This window comes from Gobius niger (assembly GCF_951799975.1).
Source record: "Gobius niger genome assembly, chromosome: 17".
Taxonomy (NCBI): Eukaryota; Metazoa; Chordata; class Actinopteri; order Gobiiformes; family Gobiidae; genus Gobius; species Gobius niger.
Genome location: NC_136868.1, coordinates 8596650 through 8618939, shown reverse-complemented (window position 1 = coordinate 8618939; position 22290 = coordinate 8596650). Strand labels below are relative to the sequence as shown.

Below are 22290 nucleotides of genomic sequence, written 5' to 3'. Positions count from 1 at the left end.
TTCTGGTTGAGTTCAGTCTGGATAATGCTCAATGAATAAAGATAAGATGGTAAACAGACCCACTGATTCGTTTCTATTCTAAAGAGCATGATACAATGTAGTCTCTGTGCAATCCTATGAAGAAAAACATATAGCCGACACACATGATGCAGTGAAAGTCAAAAAGTTACACAAGAGTGGGGTTTAGGGCCGTGAAAAGTGCCTTGTAACTGGACTCTGGAGGGTGACGTCGGACAGTGTGATTGGTGGGCGGCTCTAGTATATATCCAACAGCCTTGTGTCCCACCTTCTCGCCAGTGGAGTTTCACCTCAGCTTCTGCACCTTCTGGGCAGACGAGAACATAAAATAAGTAAGTACAAACGCCGCTTTCCACAGACAATGTCAACATCCCCGGTCTCCCGAGGCGCTTCGCTGCTGCGTGTGTACTTGCACTGAGTTGGGATCGCTTACAGACTGATTTGTGGCCCTGATCCGTGTCATTTTTCCTCCTGCGCTCAGCTGTGTGGTGGTGTGTGCCTACGTGGACTTAGCGAGCTATACAAGTGTAGGACTGTACTGGAAGCTAACATTAGCAGCTAACGTGGCTACTGCTCCAACTTGTACTTTAAACGCACGCCCTTGGCATCAAACACAGGCGACCACGTAGAAATGCAGCCGGGTCACTCACGACAGCATCCACCTCGCTTTTTGCCCCGTTGTCATTCTCTGGCTAATTTTCTACTTTGAGTAATCCAGGGAGGGCTGAAGGGGAGTGAGCCAAGGCTGCCTATTAGCATGTAGCAGCTCCTTAGCTACGTGTCACAGTCACCGCAGTCGCCAAAGTTTTTAGCAACTTTGCTAACTAGCAGGGCTCGATACTATCCTTTTTATTCGCTGGATCTTGCGTTTTAGGTGATCAGATGTCCCTTAGCATTTGGGGAGAGTCTTAAGTTTTAGGATCCTTGTCCCAGCACATGGGAAAAAAGACGTTTTCAACAACCCGTGTTACAGGATTGTCCCCCATTTTAAATGGCACCGAAAACATTAAACATGTTTTACTACAGTGTTACTGTCATTGATCAGACTATTGGCAGCACAATGAAAATGTGGGCCCTGTTTTTTATGTCTGTTTAGTGCAGGACAAAAATGTAGCCATTTGCTAAAATGAATTTGAGGTAAAGTATACTGTAATCTACATTGTGTCCACCTGTATTTGTGCTTATAAGCCTTTTTCAAACTAACCTTTCCTTATGAGCCTCTACTTTCGAGATCTTTAATTGCATCCATATATTCTGCGTTATAATTGTGCATATGGTTATATTCTGAAGCCCAGATGTCTCATATTAAATTATACTGTATGAATTTGAGGTAAAGTATACTGTAATCTACATTGTATTGGTCTGCATTTGTGCTTATAAGCCTTTTTCGAACTAACCTTTCCTTTGGAGCCTCCACTTTCCTCGCACCCATAGATTCTGCGTTATAATTGTGCATATGGTTTGATTCTGAAGCCCAGATGTCTCACATTAAATTACGTTTGTCTTTAAACATTGGTTGGAGATTCTTGCTTGCCAACACTACTGCACTCTGGCTCATGTAGTTAACTTGATAACACGTTGGCTCACTCAGCCACACTAACCGGCTACTTACCCCCTAATCTGGGATTTGGGTATAATGTTATACTGGATCTGTAAGTCTGTAATAGGGTCTAGGCAGACAGTGAAGGCAGCTTTACCCTAGTGTCCATTCGAGGTCAGTGGTAGCATGTTAGCTGAACTGTCATGTTGTTACTTAAGTGAGCAATTACCAAGGTTTAGAGGAATTACTCAATGAAGTCTCAGGCCTGGCCATGGTTTAGAAAATAAGAGAATAACCTAGAACCTTCACCTTTCTATATATAGATCAGTATGTCATTATCAACTATATTTCTCATTCATCAGGTTTTTGCCATTTGTTTTTTTCCTCCTTACAGGTGCCTTAATAACGATGCTTTTTTTCCCTCCCTCCTCCTCAGGCAAAAGCTGGCAGGCTGACGGGAGTTTACACCTTACAGGACGGATTATCTGGTAACTGACCATTTAGCTGGTGAGTATTGCAGCTGGAAGAGCCATTTTCTACCATTTGTCATTCCTGTTGCTGACTTTAACTTTGACACACTTCCATATCATCACAACCTTCGTGATAACAATAAGACCATAAACCTTGAATGCTATATCATCAAGACACTCATGTCACTTCACAGTATAAACAAGGCACTAAATTGCACTATATAATGATATTCAAAAATCCATCAAACGCTTCAGTTTGTTTGGGCTGCAAGATTAATTGCTACCCAATCGAAAAAGGGTGCAATTACTTCAGTATAGTCGTTTTCAGCGAAACACACAATATGCCATAGCTGGATTAAGCCATTCAGTTTAGACCTGCACAATATTCTTAAATCCATTTGATTATTGGATCAGCCGTTTGTATTTCATTCCTCTCAAACGGATGACTCTAGGAAGAATAATCTTAAAACAGGCAACTCTGCAATCTCGGTGCTTGTCGCTATAATTGCAGTGTTTTTTTCAAAATCGACGAGCACTGTCAACGTATTTATGATGAGACCATGCAGCACAAGCAGCCAAGAAGTTAAAGATGTATCTATTCTTTAGCGTGGCACATGTGACTAAATGCAGGAGCTTTTCACGGTCTTTATTTTCTCACCGCGTCCTTATTTGTTTTTCAGAGGAGTTGAGCTTAATGTAAACATGCTAACGCTCCCTCAGACTATACAACACCCAATGTAAACAGATCAAGCAACAGTTTTAGGTGTATGTTTGTGGGCAGGAAAAGACTAACGCTAATGGGCACTGTGCAGGGCAACCTTAACTTTATGAAGCCTGACAAGGAAGAGGCCATAAGGGGGGTTATGAAGTGTTCGAAGGGGAGAAAATGGCCTGCTTGGTTGGCTGCCGACCTCAGCTCCTGCTCGATTCCTTCAATCACGTCTTATACGACAAGGAAATTCACACAAGATATTTTAGTATCAAGTTGGTCGACTGTAAAATGTGTTGTGTGACCTTGGCAGCTTTTTGGGTAATCTTATGAAAGCTTTGGGGCAAAAAACTACCCCAAGATCCTCACATTCCTTTGCTCCTGTTGGCCAGACATGACTTTTTCTTTGGCAGCTACAGAAGTGTGCAGGCTCCTATTTGATATGAAGTTTCACATGTGATCGTAGCTCTGAATGAGGGCTGGGTATTAACAAGAGCTTCATGATACGATTGTTATCTCAATACAGTGTCTGTAATACTATGCGTATTCTGATGAATCTGAAGAAAAATGGTCCTATGGTTCACAAAATGGAAGTTTTTATTAAAGGGACTATACAGAGTTTAAAAAATGTAATATTATGTGTTTTCCTCCCCCTACATGTTCCAGCCATGTCCTAAGGTGTAGAATTAGCCCAGACCTATTCACCACAACTGCCTCTAAAATCCTGCACTGTCACTCAAGTCCAAAGTGCCGTCATGCACGAGCTTAATATAGAAGGTGCAGTTACACGTATGACCTGAGGTGGCAGTAGTGAGTATAAAATGGCCAAATTGTATCTAGTCCCTTTAAGCTAAATATCATCTAAGCTTAGCCTTATATTTCTGTAGTCAGTGTGTATGTTGTATGATAAGTTCTGAATAAATCCTGGGGTCAAAACAGCGTATTAAATAGATTTAAAGAAATGATTACCATATGATGTATTGAGGACAGAAAAAAATCAATAACTGAGTATTGTTATAACAATATTATGGCGACATTTTACTAAACCAATCATAACTAAAAATCACTAGTAATGATTTGTGTTTTATCAAATTGTCTCAGAAAATATTTGGAACAGAACTGAACTTTACACATTTTTTTTAAAGTTGTTTTTGCTTTGGCAACGTGTCAAAAAAAAGTCTCAATCATATGGAAAACCTCAGTGATTTTGCAATAAACTGTGGCCTCATACAAAACTGCGATAACAACAATTTGATGATGCATAGAGCTGCCCTATTCTGAGACACTTTTTTGCATAAGTACATGTGCTGAACATTTGTAAATGAGTCTGAAAGTGAAAAGATTGCAGCAATTTAAACCGGAGCTCACAGCGCCAGTATAATCCAATTCTCCATGGACGTTCACCGGGGTCAGTGGGCAAATCCTCTTAAATGTGCAGCCTATTCTATAGTACATGCCCTTTGGTACTTAGGCATGCATTGGACCAGGACAGTTTTCAAGAACACGGACTGGTTTCTTCTCCAAAAAGACACAGTGTACTCTCTCTCTCAGCCTCTCTCTCTCTCAGCAGCCCTACCCACACACGTTCTTTCTTTGTTGCAAATTTAGAATCACTTATCTAGCTAAGTTACCATGCTGACTTGATAATGAGCATGGTCATTCTTTTACATGGATTGGTGCTTATGATTAAAGTCAGATAAGTTGAGCGGATGTTTCTAAAGTCCACACTTGATAAGCATATTTCCTTCGCAACTCCTCCAACGCCAAACGTATTCTCGAGTATCTAGTTTAACCAGTTTTTGCTGAAAGACTGTTCTGTCCTCTTCAACCCAATTGCATTTCTAAGTATGGAACTTCATCCAACAATGGAGTGCGGATTCTCACTAGCGGTTGCAACATTTTTTCGTGTCACTGCAACCCAGGAGTTGTCCAAATAAAACAATGATGAAAGTACATCTTTGCCGATTGAAGTGTGACTCCCAACATGGGTGACATGACATTGAACTTTTTGATGTTTGAACCCAGCGTAACCCCTCTCTTCATGGCCGAGAGCAACCGGTGCAACAGATAATCCTTAAGACACGTCTCATTTGACTAATTTGCATGATTGCGTCTCGTGCCTCTAGTTTCCGTCCTAGTTTCAGCCACTGAACAGACACAGGTGGAAAGGTTTCATTTGCCTTTATTTAAATTATGTGTGTCATATTGGGGGAAATTGGGGGAATAACTGATGACTGATGATTCACTGATGACAGAACCTATGATGCATAAAGCGGCAGCAGTGTTTGGGGAGTAGAATGAAACAAAACTCTTCAAAAAGCCAAAACGTGACTCAGGCAATTATGTTAATGATTTTAAGCCTTTACATGCGGAATACAGTTTCACCAGAGCCTGCATTAAACATTAGCTACAAATGACGTCTAAACTGGTCCGTTTGCACACCACGTTATATGTTGTTACATGACAACCTGAACTGTATTATGTATAGACTTAAAGGGACTATACGGAGTTTGAAAATGTTAAAGCTAAGCCACCCTTTCGCCTCACAGCTCAGCAGGGCCATGCCCCGGTTGGTGTCGTCCTACATGGGGCTAGTGGTTGCTGTCCAGGCAACTTTCTTGCTTATTTTAACATGTTTGTAACAGGTAATATATAATGTGATGTGCACTGTCTGACAGAGTTTAAAAATGTTAAAATTAAGTATTTTCCTCCCCCTCAATGTTCCAACAATGTCCTAAAGTGTGGAATGAGCTCAGACCTGTTCACCACAACTGCCTCTAAAATCCTGCACTGTCACTCAAAAAGGTGTTAATTCAGGTCCGAAGTGCCGTCATGCACAAGCTTAATATAGAAGCTGCATCTAGCCCCTTTAACAAAACGTCATAAATTGTACACACTACACTGTCAAATTTGAGATGAAACAGTCGAAATTTAAGGATGAAATAAATCAGATCAAGTCAAACTTTGTGTTGCATCTTTATAAACAAACATAGTTGAACTAAAAATAATGACATTTCCAAATCATAATTTTTTTCCGCAGTGACGCACTCGGACTCTGTGTTAGCGTGGGATTTTGACCATGAGCTCAGTCGCTGTACTTACGCAGGAAAGCTTCAATGAGCACCGCAATGGGCTCATGCCAGAGCAGGCTGGTGGAGGTAAGTTTAACGCGCCGTGCACATCAGCAGTTTCAAGTTTTAAATTCGATAAACAAATCAACTTTCGTTTCTGTCGGTGCAGCTGCTGTGGCAGGACCCAGTGTCGCTGCTGCTGTTGCCGCTGGTGGTGAGGAGGAGGACACCCTCCCCACCTACAAAGATGCCTTCCCTCCTCTCCCTGAGAAGGCTATGACACCCGAGGCCACCCAGGAAACCACCAACGCCTGGGCCACCAAGATCCGGCCTCTCAAGTCTTCTGTTATCACCCAGGTACTTTTTGTAAATACTGTAGCTGTATATTAGGATTAGGCTTTTGACAAGTAAAGGTTTCCAATGAGGCACAAAAGGTAATTGTGTAACTTTGGACCCTGACCTAACTTGTGGAAACATCATCTTATGCCACCTTATAAAAAGTAGTCTAGAATTACATTACATATCGTCTTTCATATAGAGAAGACACTAAACTAGTTTTGGTTTTAACGATGAAGTGATACAATGGGATCGCTCCCGTAACTAGAGACCTTCAGTAGCATTGTCACAAACACGATAAAAATGTATCGGATAAACTCTTGATGCTTCTGGGTTTGTTGAAAATGTGAACAGATGCCTAATTTTGAAACGTTATAGATATTTTTCTTTCAACCACACTGTTGGATGGCTCACTTATTTAATTTCATCTTCAGGTTTTCCACGTGCCACTAGAGGAGCGCAAGTACAAGGACCTTAACCAATTCGGGGAGGGAGACCAGGCAAAGGTGTGCGTGGACATCATGCACAGGACTGGAGCCCACCTGGAGCTCTCCTTGGCTAAAGACCAGGGCCTGTCCATCATGGTGTCGGGCAAACTGGACGCCGTGATGAAGGCCCGCAAGGAGATCGTGTCCCGACTGCAGACTCAGGTCAGTAGTGGCGCTAATTTCAGCACAACAAACCTATGGGTGCAAATGAGAATGTGTGTGAATGTATTATTTGTGTACACTGAACCTTCATGTTAACGCTGTGTCACGTTACAGGCCTCGGCTACTGTTGCCATCCCCAAGGAGCACCATCGTTTTGTCATCGGAAAAAACGGGGAGAAGCTTCAGGAGCTCGAGTTGAAGACCGCCACCAAGATCCAGATTCCACGACCCGACGACCCCAGCAACCAGATCAAGATCTCTGGAACCAAGGAGGGGCTGGAGAAGGCCAAGCATGAGATCCTGCTGATCTCGGCTGAGCAGGTAACATCACAGAAACGAGCACTGTCCTATATCCGGCATATTTACAGAACTTTTTTGGGGGGTTAGGATTAAGCGAAATTGAAATATTTTACAGCACCTTTTCAACACTGTACATTCCATTCACAACGCCATCAGAAATTTGTTGCAAGACTTGGAAATAATCGGGGCCAGAGCGAGACTACATTCAGACGGTCTTCACTAACTACTGTCGCTTAAAGCAGTACTAAATGACTTGTTTACCTTAATAAATCCTAAAAAGTGTTAGTGGTATAATTCCCCCCTGGTGTCTCTGGCCAGAAAACCACAAATGCAACTTTGCTGCCTACGGATCGAAAGCCCCAATACACAATAATAGAATCACGATGAAGAAGCTAACAGGCTAACGGGTAAAGCTAGCTGCGGGCTAGCGCTACTTAAACAGTATTTACAGCCAAGTTTGAATGAAAAAAAATATTTCCATTGTGTTATTGGATGTACAATATCCCTCTCTCCCTTTGTCTTTTCTGTCAGCGTAGTATTTCCTCTCACAAACAATGAGTAAAAAAACGTAATGCTACGACACTTGTAGTGACGCTTACAGCCTCTAGGGGCATGAGTCACTTAGTTCTGCTTTAAGTTTTGCATATTTGTAAGCTGCTGTGTTTATTTTCAATCAGATGGAAAGCCTCAGTGATTTCTTTGTGTTACGTTGCCGCTTCTTGACAAAATGCGACCTTTTAAACGCCATTGTTTTGTTCAGGACAAGCGTGCAGTGGAGAGGGTAAACATGGACAAAGTGTACCACCCGTTCATCACCGGCGCCTACAACAAACTGGTGTCAGAGATGATGCAGGAAACAGGCGCGCGCATCAACGTCCCTCCTCCAAGTGTCAACAAAACGGAGATCGTCATCACTGGGGAGAAGGAGCAGGTGGCCCTTGCTATGGCTATGATCAAGAAGATCTATGACGACAAGGTATGGCCTTTATCCAAATGCATATATTGAGTGTTGAATTCGCACTTAACAGAGCACTTTATCAACATAATATAAAAAATAGAACGTGGTCTTTTATAGAAAGTTGTTCGGTGTAAGTCGTTCAGTCATTATTATATTGTGGTGAATAAAAATACCAAATCTCAGGGGTGAAAAGTCAGAAAAAAAGCTGAATCATGCAGCATTGTGTGTTTCATGTAGGTATTGCATTTAAACCTGTGTTGTTGTTTTGCAGAAGAAGAGCACCACCACTATTGCTGTGGAGGTAAAGAAGTCTCAGCACAAGTATGTGATCGGCCCCAAGGGAAACACTCTGCAGGAGATTCTGGATCGAACTGGTGTGTCCGTCGAAATCCCACCGTCCGACAGCAGCTCAGAAACTGTCATCCTTCGTGGGGAGCCTGACCGTCTGGGTCAGGCCCTCACCGAAGTCTATGCCAAGGTGAGCCTTTTCAAATTGGTGCCGTTTTTTTAGAATTTCTTTAGGAAAAGAACAAAAGCCAGTTTATGTTTGAGGACACACAAATACTACAAATATTATTAGATTGTCAGTAAATCCCACAATTTAAGTCACTTACTTTGAAAGACACCTTCTACGATTATACACACTTAAATGAAATATTTATTTTTGCAGGCAAACAGCTACACTGTTTCCTCGGTCTCAGCTCCCTCTTGGCTTCACCGTTTCATCATCGGCAAGAAGGGACAAAACTTGGCCAAGATCACCCAACAAATGCCCAAGGTATTTTCTTTATAAAGCCATTCTGATATAAAAAACGTTCACATTTGATTAAGACTGCTTATTATGTGTATTCTAGGTGCACATTGAGTTCACTGAGGGAGAAGAGAAGATCACCCTGGAAGGACCTACCAAAGACGTACAAATGGTGCAAAGCCAAATTGAAGCCATTGTTACAGATTTGGTATGAAACACTAATCATTAAGGATCTGACCATGGACGAGGAAAGCTGTTATCATTTTTAACCTTGACTTTCCTCTTATCTGTCCCCTGAAGATAAGCAGAATGGACTACACCGAGATAAGTGTGGATCCTAAGTTCCATCGACATCTGATCGGAAAAGGAGGAGTTAACAGTGAGTCAAATACTTATTTCCTTTTTATAGAGTATTGTAGTTACATTTTAATAATAATCCTTCTGTTTGATTTTTAGTCAACCGTATTAAAGAGGTGCACAAGGTCACGGTCCGTATCCCTCCTGACAACGAGAAGAGCAATTTGATCCGAATTGAAGGCGATCCTCAGGGTGTTCAGGAAGCCAAGAAGGAGCTGCTTGAGCTGGCGTCGCGCATGGTCTGGTCAAAATCATGATCAAATGCCTTTTGCCTGACGGTAGGTTTGAAATTAATGTTTGCTTTGTAATTGCAGGAGAATGAGCGTACAAAGGACCTGATCATTGAACAGCGTTTTCATAGAGCCATCATTGGCCAAAAAGGGGAGAAGATCAAAGAAGTGCGGGACAAATTCCCAGAGGTGAGTTACTGTTTACCTGGTTCTTTACTGAGGCTGGGTATGCAGTACTCTGTGCGAATCGGGGCAATTTTGAATGTGCCAAATCATTAATCATCCACTCGCAGTAGAATCTCCTACAAAGTGAGGCCAATTTCACGATGGAGGTGCCCACACTGTGCGGGTGACATGACCCTGAACATGTGTGCTGCACTGTGGTTACAGGTTTGCTCCACTGACCACTCAAACACTCAAACACTCAAACTCTTTAACTTTAAAGTGTAACTTGACACTTGCCCACATTTGCTGTCCAAAATACCCGGCAAAGTGGGCTGCGTCTGGAGGTCTATAGTGAGAGGGGTATGTTGGTTTAATGTTTTCCTTTTTAAATTATAGACAATTATGTCCAAAATTTGCTCACTTTCATGTCTACGGTGATGTCACAGGAAACGTCCTCCTAAATCAAAATCTTCCTGATCATAACTAGCTGCCCTCGCTCACCTCTCTGTCCATTTAGAGCGATGTGTCTTTCCGCCTGGTGCCTGCTGCTGTATTTTTCCTTGTACACATTCCTTTCAGCAGCGCTAGCACCCAGGGACTGTTTGACAAATATCAGGCCTGTCAGAAATCTGACTCTACAATCCCCCAGTCATAAGTTTGTTGTGAGTGGGCCGGGTAAGGTAATTGCAGCGTGTAAGCTCCTGTACAAAATTGTATTGCAAGCTATAACCATGTCAAAATTGTCCCAGAATCGCACAGTGTTTTCCAGCGAAAGAATTTTATATAGACCTGCATGAACCAATAACCACAAATATTTGTCCATAGGTCATCATCAACTTCCCTGACCCCGCACAAAAAAGTGACATTGTCCAACTCAGAGGCCCACGAAATGAGGTTGAGAAATGCGCCAAATTCATGCAGAAGATTGTGGCTGAAATGGTAAATGAGCTTATTCTCTCAAATGCATTGTACATTTTTCAAAAGCATAGCCTCATACAAGCAATCAATTCCAGGTGGAGAACAGCTTCTCCGTCTCAGTCCCCATCTTCAAGCAGTTTCACAGGAACATTATTGGCAAAGGAGGCTCCAATATCAAAAAGGTATCTTGCACTCACCTCTGGGTAATTCGATTTGGATAAGAGGGTTTCTAATGATTTTTGTTGCTGTAGATTCGTGAAGAAACAAACACTAAAATCGACCTGCCCGCTGAAAACAGCAACTCGGAAATGATCATCATTACTGGAAAAAAGGCAAACTGTGAAGCTGCTCGTAATCGCATCCTGGCAATTCAGAAGGAGCTGGTAAGATCTGGACTTCTTTGCTCGCAGGATATTGCAGGTAGTCCTTTTTTCGAAAGTTAGAATCCAATATTTTTCATAACCATTTCCTAGAAGACTTCTAGCAAAAACGTGAATTGGTTTTATTTCCAATAAGACCTTTCAAAATTGTGTTTACTCAAGTAGATTGCACCTTTTTGATGTACACTCGTTTTCAACTGGTGTCGTTTCGGGATTTACTCTCAAGGTAAATGTTATATGACGAGCCTCAACACAAATTAAAAACCAATGTACCGTTTTATATTAAGGTGTGCTCATTAAGAATTAATAAGGTCTTAATAACCATTAATAATATGCTTGTAAAGTTTTAACACACTGCTTATTAGACTTTTATCTGCTAGCATGCAAATAGGCCATTAATAATACGCTTATTCATAGCCAAACCTAACCCTAAAATGATTACTAAGGCTTATTAATAATTAATGAACACACCTTAATGTAAAGCGATACCAAAACAAATTTAAAAACATTGTTTCAACTTGTTATATACATGTTGCAGTGCTGCCTAGTTGTTATATGGGTTCCAGTTGCATGGCATTTTCTGTTTTCTATGCCATTTTAAAGCAGTACTAAGTAGCTTGATTACCATAATAAATCATTTTTTGTAGTCCCTCTGGGGGTAATACAAGTGTTAATGGGATGATTGGGGGGTCTTTCATCTCCTCCTGGTGTCTCTGGCCAGAAAACCACAAGTGCAACTTCGCTGCCACCAAAACATACTATTGGAATCACGAAGAAGAAGCTAGCGGGCGTAGCTAACTGTGGGCTAGTGCCACTTAAACAGTATTTACAGCCAAGTTTGAGTGAAAAAAAATATCTCCATTGTGTAATTGGATGTACAATATCCCTCACTCCCTTTTGTCTTTTCTGTCAGTGTAAAATTTACTCTCTCAGACAATTAATGAGTAAAAAAACGCAACATGCTACGTCACCTGCAGTGGTGCTTATGTCCTCTAGGGGCATGAGTTGCTTAGTTTTACTTTAAGGAATCATTTTTCATTTTTTCATCTCATGAGACCCATGAATAGTCAAAGTGTAGTAGTAATATAAAGTAAAAGTACAGTAATTAACTAGTGTTCATGCTAACCCTGCTATGATGTGTTTTACTAACGCGTGCCTTGTTTTTAGGCTAACATCACAGAGATTGAGGTCTCCATTCCTTCGAAGCTGCACATTTCCTTGATCGGGTCCAAGGGCCGTCTGGTGCGGTCAATCATGGAAGAGTGCGGTGGGGTGCACATCCACTTTCCCACCGAAGGCTCAGGCATCGACAAAGTCACCATCCGAGGCCCGGCGGAGGAGGTGGATAAGGCCAAGCAGCAACTGCTGGCTCTGGCTGAGGAGAAGGTTTGTGTCATGAAGTGTATTGACTATTTTAGACTTGTCATATCTAAAATGGGCTGACGGTTTCCAATTTCATTCACTATCATTAGATTTGTGAAAAAGACTTTGGAAAAAATATGTAATTTCATTGTCAGAAAAAAATGGCCGTCAGACAAAACAGTTAGCAAAGTGTTAAAAGACGGCTTTGTGCTTGAATAAACAGTTTCTAAGACTAATTGGCTTAACTTCATTGTTTTCAATCCACAAATCACGTTGTACATAATCCAGCTGATTTAAAAGAATATAGTTCACTTATTAACGTTTGGCACGTGCTTTTCCCTTTCATTCTCTCACCCTTTCAGCAAACTAAGAGCCACACCGCGGAGCTGCGCGCCAAGCCAGAGTATCACAAGTTCCTGATCGGAAAAGGGGGTGGAAACATCCGTAAGGTTCGGGACAGTACCGGAGCGCGGATCATCTTCCCCACACCGGACGACAAAGACCAGGAGCTGATCACTGTGGTGGGCACCGAGGAGGCCGTGAAGGAGGCGCAGAGGGAACTGGAGGAGCTCATCAAGAGTCTGGTGAGGAACATTAGAAGTAACACATGTTCCAAGTTCAATTAAAACGGTATTGATGACTGGAGTGGGGCAACTAAATTACTTGTGTTTTGGTTATCTTTTTCTCATGGGAAATATTGTCAAAGAAATTGTCAGGAAGTAGACAAAAGTAACTAATTTCTACCCTCTTCTGGATAACACACATTCTGATCTATTTTGTCTGTAAGTATAATTTGAAATAATGAATTTCAGGACAATGTGGTGGAGGATACCCTGAACGTGGACCCGAAGCACCATCGTTACTTCGTGGCGCGGCGCGGGCAGGTGCTGAGGGATCTGGCGGACGAGTACGGAGGAGTGATGGTCAGCTTCCCTCGCACCGCGTCCCAGAGCGATAAGGTCTCTCTCAAAGGAGCCAAAGAGTGTGTGGAGGCCGCCAAGAAACGCATGCTGGAGATTGTGGAGGACCTGGTCAGTAGATTTTTTTTGTTTTCCTTTTGTATTCCTCTATAGTCTCTCTGCATATCTGTGAAGAATCATGAATCTTTCTTCTGATGTAGTTCATTCTCATCATTTCTTCTTGGGTTTAACTGTTTTCATGTATCGTCTGCAGGAGGCTCAGGTGACGATGGAGTGTGTGATCACTCAGAAGTTCCACCGCTCCATCATGGGCCCCAAAGGCTCGAGAATTCAGGCGATCACCAGAGACCACAACGTCCAGATCAAGTTCCCAGATCGGGAGGACCCCCAGGGTAAGAGCAAAGCTGTCCTGTGATTTCCCCTTATCTCCCCAATCTAGGAACAAATAATTAATATTATTTATAGTACTTTATTTTGGCTGGTTAAACGAGGAGATGCAACTCCGAGCGATGAAAAAATGTTTTAAGGAATGTTTTGCACAAAAAAGCAGCAAGCCCATGCAAGATATGAGCAGCACAAGGAAGTACTTAAAAAGCCTTTATTTAAAATAACTACACACAACATTTAATTAATCATGAACAATTCATGTATGATTCATGCTTAATTACTACTTAACTACTCCAATGATTATTGCTTATCATCCAATGAAAAGCTCTAAAATACTTTTTCATTGATTATGATAAATGTTTTGTTTAAACATTAACAACTCTTTAGTAAAGCATGAATAGTCTGCACTTTGGAAAGGCTCGCTAAAGACTAATTAATAACTGCCTGGATTAGTCATGCATTGCAGTATTAGTTTCTAATAATTTATACATCAACTAATCATTAATATTTGATCATTTGTTTTATAATTTGTGGCTTCATAGTTTATCAAGTATTAAAAATGAATCAATAACCAAAGTGTCTGAGCTGTTCATTAGAAGTTGAGCATTAATAGTAGCAGGAATAGTTGTAAGTGTAAGTATGAGTCACACTAAATTAATCATTATTTAATTAGCCTTAATTAAGGCTAAATAAGGTGTAGTTATTATGAAGTGTTGCCCAAAAGGTAGGGGTACATTCGGACACCTAGTGCAATCAGTTTTTTTTTTTTTTTTAATGTCATGTTTTGCTTTTCATGTTTGATACTTAAGCACAAAAAAAAATCAACAGATTTTTGTCTCCTTTTGTTAGCTGCATCCCCCACAGAAGCGCCCGTACAAGAGAATGGAGAGGCCAACGGAGAGGTGAAGGAGCCAGTTGATCCAAACGCACCCAAAAAGTGCGACATTATCGTGATCTCTGGACGCAAGGAGCGATGCGAAGCTGCTGTGGAAGCGCTGAAGGTCCGTACTAATGTTCATCAGGGAAGTTTCCTATGCCGAGTGGGTCTTTAACTAAAAAAACTGTTTCTTTAGGCCCTGGTTCCTGTCACTATTGAGGTGGAAGTGCCTTTTGAGCTGCACCGATACATTATTGGACAGAAAGGAAGTGGAATTCGGAAGATGATGGATGAATTCGAGGTATGCTATTTGTACACTGTTTAAAAAGCCTGTATCTAACTCTGCCTAACAATGTGTGGGATTTTCTTTTTTGCTCTCAGGTGAATATTCAAGTGCCTGCGCCTGAGCAACAGTCCGATAAAATCGCCATCACCGGCTTGTCCACTCACCTTGACCGCGCCAAAGAGGGTCTCTTGGAGCGAGTCAAAGAGCTGCAGGCCGAGCAGGAGGATCGGGTCCGTGACATGTTTTAAAATCCTAAGAAATTAATATAGAAGATGCCAAGAATACGGAGTATTCCGTTGCAGTTCAGAGATTTGACATTGTTTTATTGTTTTTTTAATTTGCAGGCACTCAGGAGCTTCAAACTGACCATCACTGTGGAACCCAAGTATCACCCTAAAATTATTGGCCGAAAGGGTGCTATTATCACAACTATCCGCACCGAGCATGATGTCAACATCCAGTTCCCTGAGAAGAATGACGAGAATCAGGCAAGAAATTAACTTTAATTAATATAAAATGACAACAATGCTTTGATAGACACTTTTCCTTAAAATATTTGATTTAATGTGCAAATTAATTTAAACAAATGAGATGGACCTTGTTTTAAATTGGTCATATAGATTATAACGTGCCTGAAATTAGCGGCAACGCTCCAGAGAAACGAATCACTAACTCGTCGTCTCTTCGGGAGCTTTTATCCAATGGAATATCAGAATTGGCAAAGCTTTTTGGATGATAGCCAACCGTCTTAAGAAATAATATTGTTCGGAACTGAAGATTACTTTTGGAAAACTAGGGAACATGCCTGGAGGACAGAGCTAACATTGACAAGCATCAACCTGTTAGTGCCCACACATAATGCATTGCTTTTAGTTTAGTTTCGATTGACATTTGTTGTTGTTAATTATAGTGTTTGTAACAGGTTAAAGAGGTTCGGATGAAATGATTAATCTAGCCTAATTGTATTCAAAAAGAATTGCATAATGATTTTATCCATTTTAATCCTGGGTTAACATTGATATTTTTGTGACGCTTATTACAATCCAACATAAGAACAATATGAAATGCATTAAAGTGGCATGCATATGGAGCATAATAATGCCTCACCTTTGATATTTTACGTTTTATAAATTGAAATTTTGTCTGTAAGAAGAGCTGGTGAAAATCTGGACTGGGGCTCCTCCTGCTGGCAGCTATAGGAACGGCTCAAAATCGATAATGTTGGATTATGGGCTTTAAAAATGACAGTTTTTGGGTTTGACGCAACTAATCAGGAAGTACAGAACGAGGCGCTGACAATGTAGAAGAAGAAACAGCTGAATTTGACAGCTTTGTCTGAGTATTAACTCAAAACTGCGTTAATGTTGGATTAAACATCAAGAAAGTCAGTTTTGCATAATATACCACCTTAAAACCTGGTATATGCACTTTCAATAAAAAGCTTTTAGTGAACCAGACTAGTATGTGGTATGTGGTCTATGTAATTTTGCCAGGTTTTTGTGGTGAGTATCAAAACTATATATTTTTTAAAACTTTATTAAATAAGCAATCAGAAAAACAGCGTTTCCATTTGCTCTGATATGTAAAAAATAAAAAATAAATAAAAAAAAAACATTTATATGGGGAGTAAAAAACGTAGTTTGGCGGAAATTTGGCAGAAAATTCCATTTGTTTGTTCCAAAAAAGTCAATGAAACCCTTGTCATGTTTCATGGAGTTACCATAGCGATGACCAGAGCTCCCCATTTACTCTAATGGAAAAATGGTGTAATTGCACAATTTTACCAAATGACAAGGGCAAATGGAAACATCATTTATCCCATTGCTTATTCCAAAAATATATAGTTTTCATACACTCCACGAAAATCCCACAACAGTGGAAATCTAAACATGGTGAACTGGCCTATACAGTATCATATTTAACCTTTGAACAGCCACCATGTCTAGATCAAGATCTGCACTGCATTATATAAGTGTAAATAAAAGTATCCCTTATTAACCCCAGGCTTTCTTCTCCACAGGATCAGATCACTATTACAGGGTATGAGCACAAAGCCATAGCTGCACGTGATGCTATTCAGGCCATTGTGGATGAACTGGAGGAGATGATCTCTGAGGACATAACACTAGACAGCAGGGTTCACGCCCGCATCATCGGAGCCCGCGGCAAAGGCATCCGCAAAATCATGGACGAATTTAAGGTGAGCCATTGATTTAACTTCAGGATAATTTATTTTGGAATGTGCCATGAATAGTAATGACAATAATAGAATAATGATGAATAAGTTATATTGAAGACAAAAAAGTAATAACAAAAGAACTGATAATTATAACCGTGTGGGATTCTGTTTAAGACTTAAATATTGGTTGGCTAAAAATTGTCTTTCAATCTTTCAAATATTTATTCCTGCTTTTATTAAATCAACTGTAATTCACTTGCTGCTTCACTTTAAGTAAAATATGTGAAAGTCTATTGGCCATACTTCAACATTCTTCGTATTATATAGGGATCTTTTATTTAAAATGTCCACCAGCTCTTTGTATTGTAAGTCGTTATCTCAAAAGAATCCTTTTGAGGAACAGCATTCATTCAAGGTTGAGGAGAAAGGAGCACCGTTTTCTCTTGCTCTTTCTTTCGTTTTCAATGCTTATAGGAGTGTTTTAAAGCTTTTTATGTGCTGCTGTTTAGGTCGACCTCAGGTTTCCTCAGAGCGGAGCTGCAGACCCCAACCTCGTGACTGTCACCGGTCGCCCTGAACACGTGGACGAAGCTATCGACCACCTCCTCAACCTGGAAGAGGAATTCGTACGTGTCTTTTCTCAATTGTTTTGCTCGTAATGTATGTATGTATTGGCTCAAGAATGTGATGTCGCTCTCTCATGGACATATGAACCAGTTTTGATATTTTCTTAAGTGTATTGGCCTAGATCCAAAAGAGAAAACGATAGTTTCAATGTAATCCAGGCTTTTATTTATTAATAAGACCTCAGATGCTCTATTGATGCACCAAGGCCTGACCGCTTGAACCATTTTTCAAAACTATACAACTATACAAAACTATACACTCTTTCTTTGAACACCTTTGTCATTCACACCATATGATGCAAAAAACCAACACATTTGTATTTGCAATTGCTGTTTCATATGAAAACACATTCATTGAACAGTGGTTGGTGTTTGGCGTGCGCTTTGTGTCAGGAGCAGAGACGTTTAAATTGAGGAAAAACTAACAATATTTGGCTGCGTCCATCTAAATCAACGATGTACAAAGTGCAGCCCAGGGGCCAAATGCGGCCCTGAAACAAATTTTTGGTGCCCCTCAGGTAGGGCTGTGCAATGAATCAATATGCAATTACCATTTTGATTATTACACTTAACGATTACAAAAATCATGCGGTAACACTTTATTTTACAGTACCCTTGATACATTGTACCCAACTTAATATAGTGCAATGCAATGTGCGCTGTAGCAATGTGTAATAACTTGTGCCTATGGGTTAGATACACAAAGGAATAATATGTATTTGTAGTTCTTGTGTCCTATTACATTGTGTAACTACAAATATATATTATTCCATTGTGTATCTAACCCATAGGTACAAGTTATTACAGATTGTTACGGAGCACATTACATTGTACTAAATTTTGTTAAGGATGCCCTCTCGCTTGTCCATCCAAAGTGCAGAAAGTCCCTCCTGCGCGGTTTGTTTTTGTGAGCGCGTCTGATCTCCTGAAACACCAGTGCCGCGTGACAGAACTATTGTATTTGTCCCGGATGCTGCTCGGATGATTGTTTTTGTTCCCTTCGCATTTCAAGTGCTAATCGCAAATGCTTTGGTCCGACATGAACAAACAGCGCTGTGTGATGTCATCAGGCCGCGCCTTACACACACACATTACACCTGTTTGCTTGGGCAGGTGTAGGGGCTGGCCAGCAGGGGGCAGGTGTGAGACAGAAACGTGAGGATTAATATGATATAAATTGTCCTTTTGTTTTTTAATTGCCCAAAGAAAATATTTTGCATGTTTTTTTATATAAAAAAGGGCAACAAATAATGGTTTGAATAATCATGATAATTATTACTAAAATAATATTTTTTTTCTATAATCGAGGAGGGTTCAATGTGAATTGGCACACACTCCAAGAGATGGTAATCTTGGGGTTCTAAGCCTAAATAAAGGTGTTGGGCACGGGGTCAAACCTCTCTTAAATGTGCCCAGATCAATTGACTGATTGCATTGACCGCTGATCTGTGGTCCTCCACGCTGTACACAGTTCAATATGCGACTCTTATGGAAAAAATGTTGGGCACACCCCTGATCTAAATGAAACTACAGACCCATAATGTAATCCTGTTGTTTACAGATGGTGGATGTTACGGAGAACGAGTCTAAGATGGCGTACATGAGGCCCTCTGGAGGAAGTGCTGCTGCCTCTGACGATCACCGGGGGCCGTCAAAGGGCTTCGTGGTGAGAGAGGCTCCCTGGGCGGCCGGCAGCGAGAAGGTACTACTTATTTATTTATTTATTTTCCCTTCTTCTTAGCGTCATTTATTTTCAAACAAACTAATTTCTTGTTTCGCTTTAGGCTCCTGACATGAGCAGCTCTGAGGATTTCCCCAGTTTCGGCGCCCCGGTGGCCACAAAGACCTCCCCCTGGGGCCCCAAGCGCTTCTGAACCTGCTGCTGCTAAACAGAAAAAACGGGCCTGAATCGAACCAGACACCCTCCTCGCTCCTGTCCCCTCTCTCCGCGATCCCTCCTCCTCCTCCTCCTCTTCCTCCACCCCCCCTCTTCGTTCCCCAGGACTGACCGCTGACCCCAAACTCTTCAGTTCTGGAAGTGTTAACCACGTGTCTTTTAGCCTGCGCTGCTGTTCCATCGGTCTAAGAAAAAAAAAAAAAAACTACCGTGCTTTCAGACACACTATTGTGAGCTTCGTAACTACATAGAATATATACGCGTCTAACAAAGCGGCAGCGTCTGCGTGGTCTTAAAAGGCTGGCATTTTAGTGTTGATTAGGGATGACATTTCATTGTGGTTTGAACTGTTATGATACCAAATCAAATGGTGGCCAGACATCTGTTTCTTTGAGCTACCCTTATCTTAGTTGCCTTTGCGGGGTGGGGTTACGTGATTGAGAAAAAAAAAAGAAAAGGAAAAAAAAAAGGCTGGTACTACGCTCAAAAAAGTAAATATTGTCCTTAATTAAGGGTCTTGTCATCTTGTTTTTTGTTAATCGCAAGTGATAAAGTTAAGTAGATTAAGTAAGGCAAATAAATTATCCCTTGCGATTAACATAAAGCGATAAGATGGGAAATATCGCTTATGTGAAGTCAATTTTTCATTTTTTGAGCACACACTCGGAGGTCCAGCCATTTCAGTGATCCGTCCCCCACCCCTGCTTTTCTCATGTAGCCGAGTGCAATCCGTGACGTCAGCTCTTAAGCACATGCTAGTGTCGCTCCTGTCCGAACTCTCTCTCTCTCTCTCTCTCTCTCTCTCTCTCTACATTTGCTCGTAACTTCTGTGCTTCTGTGTGAATCATGCTCGACTTTAGTGGCACCTTTGTAGCCTTATGAATTGCTAAACTCTCGGAGGGTGAAGCCACAAAGGGGGAGCGGCCGTAATCAAACTGCCAGATGCTCGGGAGACGTTAACTAAACTTACAAAAACACTATATAGGCCTAATGGAGCTCCTGTGCGTCAGCCTCACACTAACTGTTTTAAAAAATCTCTTTAAAGTAAAAATGACTGTTTGTTTGTGAAGCTAATAGCGACCATCATGTGCCAACTTCCTGTCTAGTGACGTTCTGTGTAACTCATCGGGTCAGTGTCCAGTCCCTTTGTCTTCCAGTTGCTATCGCAGCTCGTTCTGTCGAATAGCAGTGGCCCTTTTTTTAACAGCCTTAAAACTAGAAGGATACAAACCATGACGTGTTGATGCTGAGATGTAGAAAGTGAACTGGAAGGCAGGTGTGGGGCTCAACAATGAATTTCACATTTAGCACCAACCGGGCTTTTGGTTTATATCTTTCTAGTAATGAATGAAAAGATTATGCAAATACCATTGAAGTGAACGGTTACGGATGACACTGGAAAAGAAATTGTCCAAAAATCAATAAAAATTGAAAATGTTGTCCAGAATTGTTTTGTTTGTCCTGTAAATAATGACATTTGCATAGTTTCATTAGAACATCATCATTTTTTTTATTTTTTACAGAGGAATTAACTATAGGGGACTTGTATACATGACATGGATCCACTCTTGACTCCCCATCAGAAGACAAATAAGGTCAAGGTCAGGTTTATTGATAAAGCACATTTTACAGGCTCAAAATGCTCAGTACACTAAATACTGGTATTCAATTATGAAAACCAGAATAAACACAACCATAATATATAAAGCAATAAGAGCAAAACTGAAAATAAACAGTAAAAAGATGAACCTCGGCGTCCCCCCAGAACAGCTGGAGGAGGTGTGTGTGTATCGGGAAGTTTGGGCAGTCTCTCTGCTGAGACTGCTGCCCCCGCGACCCGGCCCCGGATAAAGCGGAAGAAAATGGATGGATGGATGGAAGATGAACAGAAAATCCCTTGTTTTCTGCATCACCCGTGACCCCCACATTGCCATTAAAACCAACCTGGCACCCCCAATGTAAGAACATTTTTTGTTTCTTATTCCACTTCAGGGCAACAAAATATAATCAAGTTTGCAACATGTATATTAACTAGGGCTGGGATTTTGTATCAGTTAATTCCAAGTAATTCCACAAGAGTTAGTGCTATTAAAACATTATTGGAAATTAATCGCACTTTACTTTAGCGACACAGACATTTTTTTAGTTTTCTTCTACCAGCAAGATGTTACTGTCAAGCTTGTTTATTCACATAGTTAAACCATTAGCATAAATAAAAAGATCATTCTTTGTTGGGTGACAGTGGTAGACAGATGGTAGAGCGGGTCGTCTCATGATCAGAAGGTTGAGGGTTCGAATCCCACCTCCTGGAAGTGCACACTGTCGCTGTGTCCTTGGGCAAGACACTTCACCCACTTTGCCCCCATGGTCTGTGTACATTGGTGTATGAATGAGAGTATGAATGGGTGAGTGGATCCTTGCTGTAGAGTGCCTAGTGCCTGAGTGCCTAGTGTGGGTGGAAAAGCGCTATACAAGTTTACCATTCTCTAAAATAAATCCAATTGCTAAGTGTTTGAAATGATCACACAGTTACAGATAACATGTTTGAAAATACAAAGAAGAATCTGAAATGTACCTTTAAAAAATATATATATATAGCCCCTAGATAGATTATGATTAATTGCGATTAATTAAATACAAACATGCAAAGGCCATAACTAGTCACACCACTAATATAGCCAGTTTATTGTGATATTTGTGTGGATTTCACAAATTCCATGTTGTTTTGCAGAAACGATTATTCAAAAAAAATCAATGGCACACTTATTATTTCATCTTGAAATCACCCCCCCAGTTTGTTCAACATTATGCTCTTAAGGCTCTCGCAGTACTCTATATTCTCCAGTGGAGGGCGCCTGACACTGATAGTTTTCACCCTCCACGAGATAGAATCAGTAAAACAC

At 41.0% G+C, this 22290-nt stretch overlaps 1 protein-coding gene across 1 annotated transcript; it reads left to right on the top strand.

Moving 5' to 3' along the window:
* Window positions 1-212: 212 nt before the first annotated feature.
* On the top strand, window positions 213-20362 carry hdlbpa (high density lipoprotein binding protein a). Its single transcript, XM_079574773.1, has 28 exons — window positions 213-350; window positions 1995-2065; window positions 5778-5895; window positions 5978-6165; window positions 6579-6794; window positions 6909-7115; window positions 7855-8070; window positions 8324-8530; window positions 8723-8830; window positions 8907-9011; window positions 9104-9182; window positions 9260-9399; window positions 9475-9579; window positions 10381-10494; window positions 10569-10655; window positions 10725-10856; window positions 12021-12239; window positions 12578-12799; window positions 13028-13246; window positions 13389-13527; window positions 14372-14523; window positions 14596-14700; window positions 14781-14915; window positions 15030-15173; window positions 16706-16885; window positions 17374-17490; window positions 19052-19192; window positions 19275-20362. Exons 3-28 carry the CDS (start codon window positions 5817-5819, stop codon window positions 19362-19364), a joined length of 3846 nt encoding a protein of 1281 aa, XP_079430899.1. The 5' UTR covers window positions 213-350; window positions 1995-2065; window positions 5778-5816; the 3' UTR covers window positions 19365-20362.
* The last annotated feature ends 1928 nt before the right edge of the window (window positions 20363-22290 follow it).

What these genes read in the sequence shown, in the direction of transcription:
- hdlbpa (XM_079574773.1), top strand. Translation starts at nt 5,817, where the DNA reads ATGAGCTCAGTCGCTGTACTTACGCAGGAAAGCTTCAATGAGCACCGC. An exon ending in TGCTGATCTCGGCTGAGCAG is followed by an intron (nt 7,116 to 7,854) that starts GTAACATCACAG and finishes TGTTTTGTTCAG; the next exon opens with GACAAGCGTGCAGTGGAGAG. An exon ending in AGGAGCTCATCAAGAGTCTG is followed by an intron (nt 12,800 to 13,027) that starts GTGAGGAACATT and finishes AATGAATTTCAG; the next exon opens with GACAATGTGGTGGAGGATAC.